The sequence below is a fragment of the Mus caroli genome, unplaced genomic scaffold, assembly GCF_978045245.1.
Source record: "Mus caroli unplaced genomic scaffold, Mus_caroli_1 scaffold_11, whole genome shotgun sequence".
Lineage (NCBI taxonomy): Eukaryota > Metazoa > Chordata > Mammalia > Rodentia > Muridae > Mus > Mus caroli.
In genome coordinates this window covers 48,740,154-48,756,682 of record NW_028227266.1, presented here as the reverse complement: position 1 = coordinate 48,756,682, position 16,529 = coordinate 48,740,154, and the positions used below count along the sequence as shown (strand labels likewise).

Genomic DNA, 16,529 nt, shown 5'->3' with positions numbered 1-16,529 from the left:
TGCACAGCACCGATGAAACGGAATGTTTAAATTCCTAAAATCAAATTGAAACAAAAGCACCACTTACCAGGAAAGTGAAAGATACAGCAAAGGCAATTCTAAGAGGAAATTTGACAGCACTTAAGAAAACAAAACAAAACAGAGGAATCACAAATAAAATAGTTTCACAATACAACTGAATGTTTCCAGAAAGTAATAGGCCAAATCCAAAATCAGTACACTGAGAGAATATCAGATCTAAAATTAATAAAAAAGGAAACTGCCAGGCAGTGGTGGCACATGCCTTTAATCCCAGCACATGGGAGGCAGAGGCAGGCAGATTTCTGAGTTTGGGGCCAGCCTGGTCTACAGAGTGAGTTCCAGGACAGCCAGGTCTATACAGAGAAACCCTGTCTCGAAAAACCAGAAAAAAAAAAAAAAAAAAAAAGGAAACCAACAGAAAGGACCAACAAAACTAATCAAAAGGAAGAAAGAATATTCAAACTAATAAAACCAGACTAAAAATGAAAGACTGGGTCTGAAGAGTCCGCTCAGGGAGAGAAATGTCTTCTGAGGCTTCCTTTTGTTTCAACTGAAGGAGGGGCTGTGCCCGCACCACTGCGGGACTGGGGGCGGTGGGGATGCAGGTACAGGGGCTCCAGCTACACTTTAAAGCCAGGCACAGGCTGGCTACAGCTTTTCTGTCCCACATGCAGCCTTGTTCAGTTTGCATTTGCCTTGCTAACTACAGATTTGCTGACCAAATATTTTAAATCCAAAAGCAAAAATTTACCACACTGTAAAAACTATAAACTCAGGTAGAAATTCACCCAATCATTATAAATGACAAAAAAAAAGTCAATTTTCTTAATGTCAATACCACGTATAGTAGGGAAATAATTCTGGAGTATTTTGAATGCTGCTCAATTGGGTTTTTAGTACCTTCCAATCTCATACAGCATAAGTACAGCAGTGTGAATCCAACTACTGTGATGACCAAGAATCGGTACAATAGCCAGAAAACCAACAGGGCAATTCATTTTCTCCTCAGCTAAGGACCCAGAAGACCAGGAGAAATGCTGAGAGAAAGACAGGAAGAGGATCCTGGTTATTTCTGTTTATTGATATATAGTATCAGCTACGAGTACCTGGCACAAAAGAAAAAAGAGCTAAAGAAAATGAAAAATTAAAAAAGCAAAACAAAAAGTAGAAAAGTAACACTCGGCTCCTTATGCTTGTGAGTCATTGTATCATTGTGAGTGATACAATGTGAGTCATACTGTATTATTGTGAGTCATATTGTGACTCAAAGAAGGCTTTGAGTCACACACCAAACACCCAAGGAATAGGTGTGTGAACATGGGGGAAATCCTGAAACCAAACTTCTCATCAGGTCACAACGACCCTGAGCCTCAGTTCCTTCGCCCACAAAATGAAGAGAGTATGGAATCCACATCTTAAGTTCCCTTCCAAACCCAGTTACTGCCGACAGGAAAAAAAGAAAACAGAAAAAAAAAGGGAGAATTGTGACTCCACAAACAGTGCTTCTCAGTTTGTTTTTAATTTCTTTGCATTCATGTATGAATGTATGTATTATGTATGTATGCATATATGTATATATACATGGGTATATGGATGGATGGATGGACAAATGGATGGACACATTTATTTATTCGTTGTGAGGGAAAGTAAGCGTGTGTGTTCAGAGAGGACATCTGCAGGGGTCATCAGTCTCGCCTTCCATCAAGTGGGTCTAGAAATGGAACTCGGTGGGTCACCACGCTTAGTGGCAAGTACATTTATCCTCTGAGTTATCTCGCCAGTACAGTGCTTCTCTTCTGATACTCATTTTGGAAATATAAATTCATAACAAGACAATGAAGATAATGAGGAATATTTCAAGCATAATTTCATTATTACATTTGCTTATGCATAATAAATGCTAAGTAAATGGGAAAACTGCATGTCATTGAACCAATCAATCAATGCACATACCATGCAATTACCCACCCCCAGCCCCTGAGCTCTGGGTGGTGAGCCACTTGCTGATGCACCTCTGGTGCTGTGGTAGGCCTCACAGGACCCCTCACTGCTGCACAAATGCCATCTCACCCTTACAGACAAGTACCACACCCAGTACTGCAGGTATGGCCTGTAGATATGCAGCAAACAAAAACCTGTGCCACGTCTTTACTGGGATCGGATTACGTTTCTTCTTTCTTTCAGAGACAGGGTCTCATCTATCCCAGGGTTGACCTTAAATGTGCTAGGTAGCCAAGGATGACCCTGAACTAATAATCCTGCTTCTGCCTTCCAAGTTACTAAGATGTGTCACCATGCAGTGCTAGGGATCAAACTCTGGAGTGCAAGACAAGCACTCCACCAACTGATCTCTTAATAACAAAGTGTTTCAAGTATTATGGCTCTAATCCCATTCCCCATCAATTTTGTGGCTTTTACTTCACAATGACACTTAACTATTTTATTCCATCTTATAACAGAACTGTCTCTACTGGTGTAAGGGGAAAACTTTATTGACCAATCTATTTCTTCCAAAGACAACACAAGAGCAAGCACCCAGCAACTCCATTTGCCCATCAAATCACAGTCAGAGAGAAGCATTTTTCTCGAAGCTTCATCCTCAGTAGCCGTCCTCGCCAATGCCTAGTCACTGTCTGCCTAAGTCTAAAATCAGGCCCCATGCTTAAGAGCCAGAGTTATCATTTGCTTTGAAATAGTGAAAAAAAATCTGAATTTGTCAAGAAAGGCAACACTGAATGTGTCTTTTAAATTCAGATCTAGTTTCAAGTAGAAATCTGGGCATGACTCACTAAGGCCATTTAAGGCAAACAATTAGTTCTGCTACACAGTTGTGACAGTGTACTAGAAACCACAGTGTCCTCATAAAATTCCTGATAAACTGAGGCCACGGAACAGTGAAATAACAGGAACCATCCACCTCCCCTAGTTTCCATGAAGACAGAATTCGGGAGGGGCTGTGAGTAGACTACGAGCAGGCAGTGGACAAGGCCCACCCTGCCAGCTGTGATGCTCTCTATAACCCAACATTCTGAGTTCCAGGCCAGGCTGGGCTACACAGCAAGACCCTGTTTTAAAAATGCAAACTAGGGCCAACATTATCAGTAAATAAACCATCTTGCTGGCAGGCCTGATGACCAAGTTCGATACCCAAGACCCACGGGGTGAAAGGAGAGAAGCGACTCCCAAAGGCTGCTCTCTGACCTCTATGTGGACACATACAAATAGACAGTAAGTTCATTAATGATATAAAACATGTAAAGCAAAACACCGCACTCATAGCTAGCATGTTCTGCAAAGATGGGTGGTAGAATGGTGCTGCGTCGTTCTCTGATCCGTGGCTGCTACCAAAGGGTACAAGCATGGGCTCCCGCCCATTAGGCAAAGGTGTTCAGCTGTCACACTCAGAATTCTGCCACTACTTCTTAAATAATTAAACATGACCAAAACCTTTTAAAATAAATGGTATTTTGTTGCTATCTAAATGAAAATACATGTAGAAAGAAGGAAGAGACAGAGCTAGCAAAGACTGCTCAGCAAGCAAAGGGCTTGCTGTACAGGCCTAACATCAGCTTAAGCCCCAGAACCCACGGAAAGGAAAGAGAGAATCAATTGCACAAAGTCCTCTGACCTCCACACATGTTCCATGGTGTGCAATAAATAAAAGATAAAAGCTTTAAAGAGTAAAAGAAAAAAAAAAAAACAAAAAACCATTAAACAGTAACGGTGGTGATATCTGGGCAACAAAATGACTTTTTTCTTGGCCAAAGCTGTCATTATTTTACACGATGAATATGTGTTTTGTTTTTTTTTTACAACTGTTTTTTATAATTTATTAATTTATTATATGTAATTACACTGTAGCTGTCTTCAGATGCTACAGATGGGGATGTCTTATCTGGTTATGGATGGTTGTGAGCCACCATGTGGTTGCTGGGAATTGAACTCAGGACCTCTGGAAGAGCAGTCAGTGCTCTTAACCCGCTGAGCCATCTCTCCAGCCCCCGTGTTATTTTTTTATTGTCAGGAAAACAAATATCTAAGTAGCTAGCTCCAAGAGATGAATCTCTAGGCCTACTCATATGGAATCAACAATAAGCCATCAGAGATTCCCACAAATTTCCAAAGGTCCAAAGAGCACAGCCTGGCTGTGGAAGGCACTTTCCCAAGCACACATGAAACCGACTGAGGCTATAGCACAAAGGGGTTCATGGGAAACTCTCAACTGTAGGAACCTGGATAAGCACAGGGCTGGAACCTAGCACCCAGCAGATACGTGGGCTTGCCTGTCCTTGCCTTAGATAGTCAGCATTTTGGCGACTCCAATTGGCACTTTGAAAACCTCCCCCCTAGGGTAAAGCTAGTGTACAGTCAGTCACATGTAGCAATGTCTGATAGCAGAAAATATGAAAACAGGATCCAACCAGAATCAACTACTATAAATTTTAGATCCAGTTTTCTCTCACCATTATTATCCCAAGGATGAAAAGGTTCACTACCTAGGTTCCTAACCCATCCCCTCCTCATCTAAAGTCTCATTTTCATGGTTTCAATAACCTTCATTAACAGAATATTCCAGAAATAAACAATTCATAAAGTGTTCAGTTGTATACTACTAAGTATCATGATGAAGTCTGTTGTGGCAGTCTGAATAAAAAATGACCCCCATAAGCCCATAGAAAGTGACACTATTAGGAAGTGTGGCCTTGTTGGAGGAAGTGTGTCTCAGTTATCTTTCTGCTGCCTACCAGTCCAGATATAGAGCTCTTAGCTCCCTCTCCACCACTGTCTGTCTGCCCGCTGCCATGTCCTGCCGTGATAATACACTAAACCTCTGAGACTGTTAAGGCAACCCCAACTGTCTTCCTTTGGAAGAGCAGCTGTGGTCATGGTGTCTCTCTTCACAGCAATAAAACTCAAACTAGGATGAGATCTCACAGGCTCACTGAGCACCTGAGTCATCTTTGTGTCCAGTATCTCCGACTGTACACACCACCTGCCCGTTAATCTCACAGCAGCATCTTGGTTACCAGATCCAATAGCACAGCGCATCAGCGCTCAAACTCCAGTAACTCGAATTTTACTCAGCAATGGCTCCAAAGCACAAAGCAAGCGATGATGATAATTTGAATATGGCAAAGAAGCCACAAAGTATTTCCTTTAAGTAAAGAAGGCAATCTCTCAACTTACTGAGGAAAGAAAAAACTTCTTTTCTGAGGTTATTAAAATTTATAGTACAGTAAAATATTTTGAGAAATATACTCACATTTTTATTGCAGTGTACTATTATAATTTTTCTACTTTAGGAGTGATAGTTTTTTTCAATTAAAATTTATAGTACAGTAAAATATTTGGAGAAAATATACTCATTTTTATTTAATGTACTATTACAATTTTTCTAAGTAGCCAAAGGATGATTTTTCAAGACAGGGTCTCACTATATAGCTCTGGCTGTCCTATAACTCACTCTGTAGGCCAGGCTGGTCTCAAACTCAGAAATCTGCCTTGTCTTTGCCTAGTGCTATGATTGAAGGTGTGCACCACAATGCCCAGCTGTTGTTGAACTATTAATGTGCCTAATTTGTAAATTGAACTTTATCATAAATATGTGTACAAAAAAATTATACCATGTCCAGAGTTCCATAGATCCACTGGGGAATGCTAGCAAAGGAACCAGCAAAAGGCCAAACATGATGACACAGGCCTGTAGTCTCAGAACTCAAAAGGCAGGTGGATCTGAGTTCGAGACCAGCCTGGACTACACAGAAAGTTTCAAGACAATCATAATGACATAATAGAGAAACCTGTCTCAAAAATCAGAGAGAAAGAGAGAGAGACAGACAGAGCGAGAGTCAGAAACAGAGACAGACAGGCAGAGTGACACTAATTATAACCCCTAGAATAACACCATTAGGCCAGCCACTAGGTTTACAACCCTATCTATGTACTGTGATGGACACAGAAGGGGCAAGGCGCAGTCACCCATCTCACAGCACTCAGGTACCTCAGGAGGAAAAAATTTAACAAACAAACCAGAAACGTGCAGATAAAGGAAAGGCTAATAACTGACCGTGCACACAAATAGTTCATGCTCTTCACAGAAAGCCTGCTAAACACCGATACACATGGTCACTCCATATTTGAAGAGAATTCTGGTAGTGTGAGGTGGGAGAACAGTGCCTCAGGCATGGTCACCAACACAGGCAAAGACACTGGTAAGGAAAAGACAATGAGCACAGGCAGGCTGGAACCAAGAGCTGGGGTAGGGAATGCTAACGGTAAGCAAGGAGACCCTTTCTGTCCGGGATCCTTAGTCAGATGAAGAACCTTTGTGAGAAAAGCCTCAATACCAGACCCTGTGCTAAGTGAGAGGTCTGGAGACGGAGCTCAGCTGGCAGAGCCCAGGCCCAGCAGCCCGTGCAGAGCCTGAATTCGATGCCCAGCACTGCATATACCAGGATGCTCACACAAGAGGAATCCTAACCACCCTGAACTGAGCAACACACGGCCTGATGTGACAGAGTCTGCTTCCGAAGTCAAGGACAGGTCTCATTGTGTGTATCTTGAGTACATGACACAAGAGAACCTAAATTAAATACACAGACATCTAAGCTATTACCTATTTTTGGTTGCCCAAAAATAGTGCTCTCCAGCCGATTTGCCAAGCAATCTTTTACCGTCTACTAATGAGGAAGCGAGTGTTCTTTATCACTCTCACTGTAAAGCTTATTCACTTATTTATGTGCACGTCAAGGGGGTGCACACACTCACATGGCACCACAGAGGACAACACTTGCCTTTCCCACTGAGCCACCTCACAGGCGCAGGTCAGCTCTCCCCTTTTTAAACACCGGAGATCCTACCAGCATCAAATGTCAAAAGTATTGCCTTACAAAAGAGCCAAATAAAATTCATAGGACTCTAGAGTGTGTGAAGGCAAGCAGGCAGAAGGTCTCGGCCTGAGGAGAGACTGCTCCGTGGGCCTCCGTGGGCCTCACTATGGGAACAGCCTTTCTGGGTGTTCCTCTGCTATAAGCACAACAAAAGGGCGCTGAAGGGAGGTCCAAGGTGACCTGCTCACTTAGAACTTTACCACCAAGTATTTCAACAGAACAAGGAATGTTGTGAGTTTCAGTGTACTCAGAAAGATTGCTCAAGACTCTCATGAGAAAACCCCAGCCCCTCTCAACCTTCTCAGTTAATTGAACTGTATGCTTTCCACAGACATTTAAGAGAGTAAATTGGGAAGAAGGGATGCTGCCACTCCCTCCACGCATGCATCGTTCTTTCTCTCTCTGTCCCTGTCTCTCTCTGTCTCTCTGTCTCTCTGTCTCTCTCTCTCAGAAATAGCTTTCTGAGATGCTCGTTTGGTTAATGCTCCAATGGAACAATGCCCAGTGATCTGGGGTGACTGTCTCTCTAGGCAGCAGCAAGAGAAGATTGGCAGCCCTTACATATCTGGAAGGCTCCTCTCGGTTCTGGTCGTTCATGTGAGTGGGAACAGTCCTGGTGGCCAGTGGTCCCTCTGCGAAAGGCTTTGGTAGCTGACCTCTGAACTCTGATGGAATGAACTGAAGCTGCCAACTGTCAGAGACACAAGCGAGAAAAATGAAAAGAACACATGGCGGACCTGTTGCTTAACAGACAACCCTTCACCCCAGATCACCAGGAAAACATTACACTTGAAGAAAACATGATTTCTGCTAGAACTTCAGTTGGGGACAGGAGCAGAGGTCACAAGTCAGTCTGAAGCCACCAAGAAATTTACAACTAAAGGTCTCTCAATCCCTTTACTCAAGTCTCAGCTTAGAAACTTGCAAGCAGATGGCCCTGAACAAGGAGGGTGAGAATGCCACTAACTCCCGACTCAGGTGCACAGAAAACAGTAATGGGGGGGCTGGAGAGATGGCTCAGTGGGTAAGAGCACCCGACTGCTCTTCCGAAGGTCCACAGTTCAAATCCCAGCAACCACATGGTGGCTCACAACCATCCCTAACGAGATCTGACTCTCTCTTCTGGAGTGTCTGAAGACAGCTACAATGTACTTATATACATATAAATAAATAAATCTTTAAAAAAAAAAAAAAAAGAAAACAGTAACGGGACATCCACCAGGAAAACACTAGGATACTGTCTTCATCTGGATAATCCTCAAAAGGCCTTCAGCTATGAAACTACCTCAGATATAAAAGGCAAAGGCAAGGTCAACATTTAACAGACAAGTTTCACCTTAACCCATAACGACTGATACAAAAAAATCTTTATGTTAAAAAAAAAAAACAACAACAACAACAAAAAGCCTATCTTCACAGGTGAGAACTCAGCAACATCACTCCTCTTACCCAGACTCCACCTAAAACGAGACAAATAGGAAAGCACAGAAGGCCAGGGTTGATTATAGCCACATCTAACCCAGGACGCTGGAACATCTTAACCACAGCTCTCCCTACTGCCTACATAAATCAGTGTGGAAATTTACTGTTGAATGGAAAATAATCTTTTCTAGGTCCACTGTTCTTGCCACAGTCTCTATGCCACACTATTAGTAGTGTTTCAATATCAACAGTAGAAATGATAAACACGTGCCCTCAAGAAGACGGGCTTGGATGAGAGAGTGCTTGCTATGCAAACATGAGGACCTAAGACTAGATCTCCTACACCCAAATAAAAGTTGGGCGTGGCACCACTAACCCCAGCACAGCAGAGAGGATACACAGAAAGATTCAGAGGCGGGGAAGGGGCTTGCTAGTTAAATGTATCCGGATACATCAAGAAGAAAGACCTCCTCAAAAAATAGCATGGAGTTGGGCATAGTGGTGCATAGCTTTAATCCCAGGATTTGGAGGCAGAGGCAGGTGGCTCTCTATAAGTTAAAGACTAGCCTGATCTATGTAGCAAGTTCCAGGCCAGCCAGCCAGGCCTACACAGTGAGACCTTGTCTCAAAAACAAAATAAAAATAAAAGCAGCTAAGACCAATAGAGGATAATGCCACTGACACACACACACACACACACACACACACACACACACACGCACGCGCATTTCACAAGTCCTTAGATGCCTGTGACTGGAAGTGTAAACCACAAACCTAAACAGCTAGCCTACCCTAATTGGGAAGTTCTGGGTGATGAGAGACCTTATCTCAAATACCAGGGTAGACATCCAAAGCTACCCTACAGCCCCCCCACACACTTGCACATGGGCACATGCACTCCCTCTACACACACCACATATATACCTACAAATAAAAAAAAATTAAATCCTCCAAAACAAATGAACTCTAACAGTCTTGCCATAGAATTGCTACTTCTTGACGTCAGTTGTTGGAAAGGATGGCTCGGAGGTTACGAGGGCTTTGCTATTCCTGCAGGGAACAACATGGATTCAAATGACCATCTTTAACTGCAGTCTCCAAGGATCTGATGCTCTACTCTGGCCTCCTTGGGCACCAGGCATGCTGTGGTGCACACTCAAGCATGCACAAACTAAGAATGTCTTTAGAACTAACTAAGTAGGATGCTGAGACTTAGAGAGGCATCCCATGCCAGCACCCACGCTAACACACCACGACTCCCATGCACACTATACCCAGCACTGAGGCAGGCACATCAGGACGGTCTCTCCCCACCACTTGTTGACTCCTGGCCTAGCTGGAAAAACAAAACAAACAAAACGAAACAAAACCAGAAACAAACAAACAAACAAAACCAAGGAGGCAGCAGCAAAGCTACAGAGCTCCAGGGTCACTCAGGAGCAACTGCCTCAAACAGGCAGAGAATGAGAGAGGACAGCCATTTCCTTTTTATGCACACACATGCAAACATGTGCACACACACACACATATACACAAAGTCACACACACAGACACACCCACACACAAACACCATGAATTAAAGGATGACTTACTTGTCAGGCAGAAGGAAGCTACTGGGAAATCGATACCATTCTTTTCCCACACAGACGTTCACGGGCCTGCCTTCTGGGACAGTGTGGATGGTTGGGTCTGTGGCAATTCTGTAAAATTCTGGATATAAATCAAGGGGCCCGTGGTATCCTAAAAGGGAGAAGAGTTCATAAAAACCAAAGAAGAGGTTCCAGATTAACTCATGCTAATATCCCCTGTCACCTACCCGAAGCATCAAGTGTGAAGCACACGGCGGTGCGGCAGGAAGCCTGCTCTACCACCACTTCACTTCGCCAAATATAACTTGCTTTCTTGTTCTTTCTATATATTTACCCTCTATATTTTCTATTCTTTGGGCATGTTTTAGTATTATGACTCCAATAATGATTATTAGGAAGTATATAACCATAAGAACTTAGTTCTAATTGTCATTACATATTTTGGCTTCATTGCATTAGCAGCAGCTATGTTAAAGGAGGGGAAAGAATGGTGGTGCAGCAGTTAAAAGCATTGGTTGCTCTTCCAGAGGTACCAGGTTCTATTCTCAGCACCCACAGGCAGCTCACAGTTGTCTGTAACTCCAGTTCCAGGAGATCCAATGCCAACTTCAGGCCTCCACACACATCAGGTACCCATGTGGTACCTATACATTCAAACCAAGTATCTATACACATACAATATTTTTTAAAAATAAAAAAAAAATTTTAAGGTGGGGGAGGGGCAATGCTATTGGAAGGATCATGTGTTAAGACATGAAAAAGAAACAGCGTCTCCTTTTCAGTCCTGAGGTACAGAGGTCACATCCCACTCACGATCAAGTCACATGACTTCCCTTTGGGAGCAGTCTTTTCCCAGCATAAGCCAACCACATGCCACAAGTGAACCCGACAGCGAAGCTCTCTGTGAGTGTGGGTGAAGACCCTCCCAGCACACTTACCTCTGAACAGAGCCACAGAGCGGGAGAATGACAAGAGCCCAAACAGGAATACTGTGCCCAGCGCCAGCCAGTTGGACGTCACCGTGTAATGCTCCAGGCGGTACCGTTGAAAGACAAAGTGGTAGCATTTCTAGAAGGAAGGGCAACCGTATTGATAAAGAAGATACATAGCATCACAGAAACAACAGACACAGCCACACAGCATCACAGGAACACTGGGGACGCACAAGCAGAACAACAGGTGTGAGAAGGGTCTGAGCATCTGCAGACACTTGGTGTGGTGCCCACTCCAAATTCAAAGACCACAGCCAACTTCCTTAGCACTGCCCACAGGTCAGCCCAAGCGGACAACTTGCCAAGAATAAACTCTAGTGTCTGAGGAAAATGATGTCCACGTTTTTTGCTAGTGCATAAAGTATTTTTATTTTTATTTATTTTTGCTTCTTGCTTTTCAAGACAGGCTCTTACTCTGTAGCCCAGGGTAGTCTGCAATCCTCCTGCTTCTGCCTCTCAAGTGTGGCATTATTAATGTGACATCCAATGACTTACTTAAAAATAGCTGAGTAAGATCGGTGTTTAGATATGGCAATACTAACATACTACTACAAAACTTGAAAATGATCTAGAGCTATATGCACACTTATTACAATCACAATAGACATGGTATAAGATGTGACATGCAAAAGTGCAAGGTGCTGTGGTACGAGACGAAATGCTTCCAGCATTTTTAAAATGATCTCACATGCAGTTACAGTTGTATAAGGTTATGGGCGTGGTGGTGCACACTATTAATCTTAGAACTAGGAAGGTAGAGGCAGATGGATCTCTGTGACTCCAAAGTCAGCTTGGTCTACATACCATGTTCCAGGCTAACCAGGGCTACACAGTGAGACCCCATCTCAAAAGAAAAATTATATATACGTTTACTCTATAATAGCAGCCTAACATATCCAAACCTTAAAACATTATGCCACGTGAAGAAGGCAAGTCATAAAAGAACATGTATTTGAGGATTTCAATCACATGGGATGCACAGAACAGACACATTTATATGCAAAGGAGATTAGCAATAGTGTACTGAGGACATACAAATACCAAGACAAAGGGGTGGGGAGCAACAGGTAAAGGGCATAGAGCTTTTGAGATGATAAAAAAAATCTTCTAAACTGGAGGTTGACACATCTGCAAATAAAGCCACTAAGATACACACTTGGACCCCCCTGGTACTGGGCAGAGACACCTTGTTGGTGATGGTGTTCTTATATCAGTCAAGACAGAGCAGATAGCAGTCCTTTGTGCATCCTAACTTGATGCCTGGCTTTAGTGACCAAAGCTGTTTTATGCCTAGGACACACAAAAATCAAATCAAATCAAATCCAGGCAGCACAGTGAGGGAGGAAGATGACAGAAATCTGTGCTCAGCCACACCAAGGGCAAGGAAAGACACTCACAGACCTGCCCTCAGCCCCACAGCACAGGAGGCCATAGACACACAGAGCCCTGCCTTCCACCATGCAGCACAGCGAGGGAGGGGGAAGACAAACCTGCAGTCTTGCACATGGTGCAGATGGGCAGAGACACCTGCCTGCCACTTGCCATGCAACACAAAACGAAGATGTCACCCAGGGGCCTGCTGGCCACGTGGCCAGCCTGCAGCAGGAGCCACCACAATGTGTGAATTCGTGGTGGTCAGATGGGAGAGAAAGAGACGGGGAGAAGCTTGAGCAGTGTGAAGAGATGGAACTGGAGACTTGAGGGTGGAGAGGAGTAGCCTGTTGTGAGTGGCCAGCCCTGGCTCCCAGGGCCATGGTGAGGTCCCAAGTTGAGCTGCCGCTGAGGGCCATGTGCCATGGCTATGCAGAATCTGGGGTTGGTGACAATGTCTGTGAGTCATGTCACACTTGTGAACATATGTCCCTGGTTGGGCAGCCAGTGGGTAACACGTGGATATCCAAGGGCTGTACTCACTGGATGCAGCTCTCTGGCCCCACCCCTCACTGGATGCAGCTCTCTGGAGAGCTGGCTCCATCTCTCATTGCTCACTGGTAGCAGCACTGGGAGAGCAGACAGCACAGTGGTGCTGGCCCTGGTGGCATGGATGTGGGGGTGATGCTCTTCTCCCTCACCCCCGTGTATGGCAGCATTGGGTGGCCTGGCCAAAGCAGTGCTGGAGAGCTCATCCTGAAGGTGCAGATAAGGGAGAGCCAGAGGCTGACCAGCTCAGATACCACCCAGGCCCAGATCCACCCCAAAATCTACATCAGCTATGAATGGTTGGGATGCGTGCTAAGGCCAGTCCTGATGATCCAAAGCTGCATGATCTCCAGGACACAGGGCAACAACAGGATAACCAGGAGGAGTCCTGGTGGGGATCCAATATTGAGGCCAGAGATCTCGAACCAGAACATAGACCCACTGCAATGAACATTTACAAGTGAAGATGTGTGGACAGAGGGATAGACTGTGGGACACTGTGACACACTACAGCTTCCATGATGAGACGTTTTCTATGCTGTGTGTGTGTGTTTAATTTGGAGGTGTGTTGCAGGAGCAAAGAGCAGATATGAAGGGACAAGGAGATAAACAGGCCTGAGATGCAGGATGTAAAACTCAAAAAGAATCAATAAGCTTTAAAAAAGATATATACTTGGAAAAGCTGAACTCACACTTTGAGTTCTCATTAAATCTGTTAAAAACAAAAACCTATCCTCCTATTTTTTTTTTCTAAGTGACAACTGAAAATCGTAGCAAGAGAGAGCTCCAAACTGCTGAGATCATTAAACACAGAGAATCTAACAAGTGTAATTATACCCTCCAGAGAACTGACCTAGCCCAGCTTTAAATCAGGATTAGAAACTGTCCCATACTGTTAACTGTCCAATTTAATCCCAAAGTCCCAGTCATGTCTGACTCTGACATTCTGTGTAGTCTGCCCTAGTGCCATCATATGTACTAGGCCCATATGATAAAATATTAAAGTATTAGTAAATGGATCCCACTGACAGGAGACAAATGAATATCATAAACCAAATCAGCAAACAGAGTGGAATGCACCCTTATGACTACACAGAACTTTCAGGGTCTGTTCTCTACAGGTTTGGGTATGGATAGAGCTGCACTCTGTAATTTGTCTTTAAGTGATTTTGTTGTCGCCTCTGTTGACTGACACAGGGTCTCACTGAATAGCCCTAGCTGTCCTGGAGCTAAGGCTGGCCTGTAACTCACAGACATTCACCTGCCCTTAAAGTTTTACAAGCAATAATATAATAAGTCAAACAGAATGGGGCAGACAAACATCTCCCTGACACTCACCTGAAGTGCAGAAAGAGCAACAGCACCACAGAGACATATGAGCGGATAGACTGGGAAGAGAAAGCGCTCTTCTTTGTGAGGCTGGATGAAGAAAATTATAAACCAAATATACATTGGCGCCAAGGTCAGCCAATACGGGTGTCCTAAATTCTGAACTGCAAGACAGAAAAACATTTCCGGCATCATATGAGAAAAAAATATATATCATTTTAATTCTTTTTTATGTAAATGTGATACTATGTCCTAGGACATCCCATATCTCAGCTTAGGTGTCAACCCTCATCCTAACAGTCTGTTGACACCAAACAGAAAGGAACACACTCCTAGATCTTCCAAGAGATCTGAGAGGGAGGTATAACATGCAAGATTTGTTAAAACACATGGGAAAGTACAGTTAGTGGGTAAGACAGCTTAGTAAAGTCTAGCTGGGTGAACATACTGTCTGCAATGTGTCCTGCACTAGCACTAAGGACTCCTCAAACCAGCAAATCCAACTTGTGCATAATCCTTTCATGCACACACCAGCCAGCAGGTTTGTTAAACTAGGCATGGATGGGGAGGGGGGTCAATTCTGAACCCTCTCTCAGGCCCCAGCCCAGTCTACTCCGTTTTGTTTTGCTGTCCAACTGGCAAACCCTATTCCAAACCCTATTTCAAACCCTATTCCAAACCCTATTCCAAACCCTATTCCCTCGAGGGCTAGGATTCCAGGAGTGTCTCCACGCTCAGTGACACTGTTCCCCAGAAAACAAAAATACTCTAAAAGGAAGTTTCCTTTTTATGTTTTCGCTCTTTCTCTATAATATGCATCTACTCCAAATCACAAAACTGGAGCCAACATGTACTTAAAGAATAGGGAGGGAGGGAGGGAGGGAGGGAGGGAGGGAGAGAGGGAGGGAGGGAGGGAGGGAGATGGTGAATACAAGACCATCTTAACAGTGAGAGGTGCACGTGGACTGCAGACAAAAGGCAGTCACACAGCACCCCCTACTGTTCATTATGCCTATAGCTTGACAGGCAAGAGTCCCCCCCAGGGTCTGATTTATCAGCTCCCTAGACCTCTTTGGAAGTAAACACTCCTGACCTTGGACCAGTGAGATGGCTCAGTGGGTGATGAGATTTGAATTGAGAGAAGCTTGACAACCTATGCTCAATCCCCAGATCCTGCCTTCCAAAAGCTGTCCTCTGACCTCCACATGTGTGCTACCTGTCCCTCCCTCCCTCTCCCTCCCTTCTCCCCACCCCCACAAATCCTTGTCTAAATCTTTTTAAATGAGTGAAGATCCCCTCACTGTCTAGACAGCAAGTGCTTTCTAAACCATTAGCAAGAGCAGCTGAAGGGGTGAGAAGGGAAGATCAATCAGCAGGTGTCAGATCCAGCTGAGATGCTGACAGCTACATCTTCCCGGTCTCTCAGGAACTTGTGCTCATATGTGTCTTCCACAGGGCAGGCACCGGACACCCAGCTCCGTGGCTTGAGACCCAGGTCAGACTGCTCTCCTGCTTCCGCAGTGACAGTATAACCACACTGACCTCCCTCCCTTAAGACAGGGGTCCTCGGCCTTCCTAATGCTGCGGCCCTTTAACACAGTTCTCCATGTTCTGAAGACCCCTCAATCATAAAATTATTTTCATTGCTACTTCATATAACTGTAATTTTGCTACTATTATAAATCACAATGTAAATATCTGATATGTAGGACATTTGATATGTAATCCCCAAAGGAGTAGTGACCCACAGGTTGAGACCCACTGCCTTAGGGGCTACAATGCTCTCTGTCTTATTTAATTCAAACAGTTAAACAAACTGTAACATGGGTTTATATAACCTATAAATGCAAACTGGAATCTCAGACATTCAACCATCCCACAGAGAGAAAATGGAAACTAAAGGAAGCAGATTTCCACACAACCTGCTGCTTGCTTTCTCCTCCCCCAAACCAACCGTATCTTACGCCGCTCGCTCACCATGGAATCTCTGCAGCAGGTACTCCATAAGGAAAGTCAGTGGCAAAACCAGAAGAGCCAAAGCAAAGGCAACATTGAAGTTCAGAAATCCATTGATTAAATAGAAATACCATGGTTCTGTACCTGAGGGAAATGGATGGGAAGTCATTAGTGATGCCTTCAGCACTGTTGCAGCGTGTGTGACTTCCTTACTCTCCTGCTCAAGTAACGCTGACAACCCAGCACTCAACTGAATGGAAACCCACAAGCCTGTGCTCTCCCTGGGGCTCCGCTGTGCACAGGAAGCACAAGAGCAGAAGACGGAAGGGCAGACTGGTGAAGACGCTATAGATGTGTACGATTGGGCTTGGACTATTTCACTTTATTCCCATCATCTCCTCTACCATAGA

At 44.2% G+C, this 16,529-nt stretch overlaps 1 protein-coding gene across 1 annotated transcript in view; it reads right to left on the bottom strand.

Annotated features, from left to right (window-relative positions):
• The window catches only part of Alg9 (ALG9 alpha-1,2-mannosyltransferase), a 70,245-nt gene that overhangs the window by 27,741 nt on the left and 25,975 nt on the right, over nucleotides 1-16,529 (bottom strand). The window contains exons 9-13 of the mRNA XM_021172705.3: nucleotides 16,141-16,263; nucleotides 14,173-14,327; nucleotides 10,861-10,990; nucleotides 9,926-10,073; nucleotides 7,473-7,602 (exon numbers count right to left, since the gene is read on the bottom strand). Coding sequence (XP_021028364.1) covers nucleotides 7,473-7,602; nucleotides 9,926-10,073; nucleotides 10,861-10,990; nucleotides 14,173-14,327; nucleotides 16,141-16,263 — 686 coding nt within the window. The remainder of the gene's footprint in view (nucleotides 1-7,472; nucleotides 7,603-9,925; nucleotides 10,074-10,860; nucleotides 10,991-14,172; nucleotides 14,328-16,140; nucleotides 16,264-16,529) is intronic.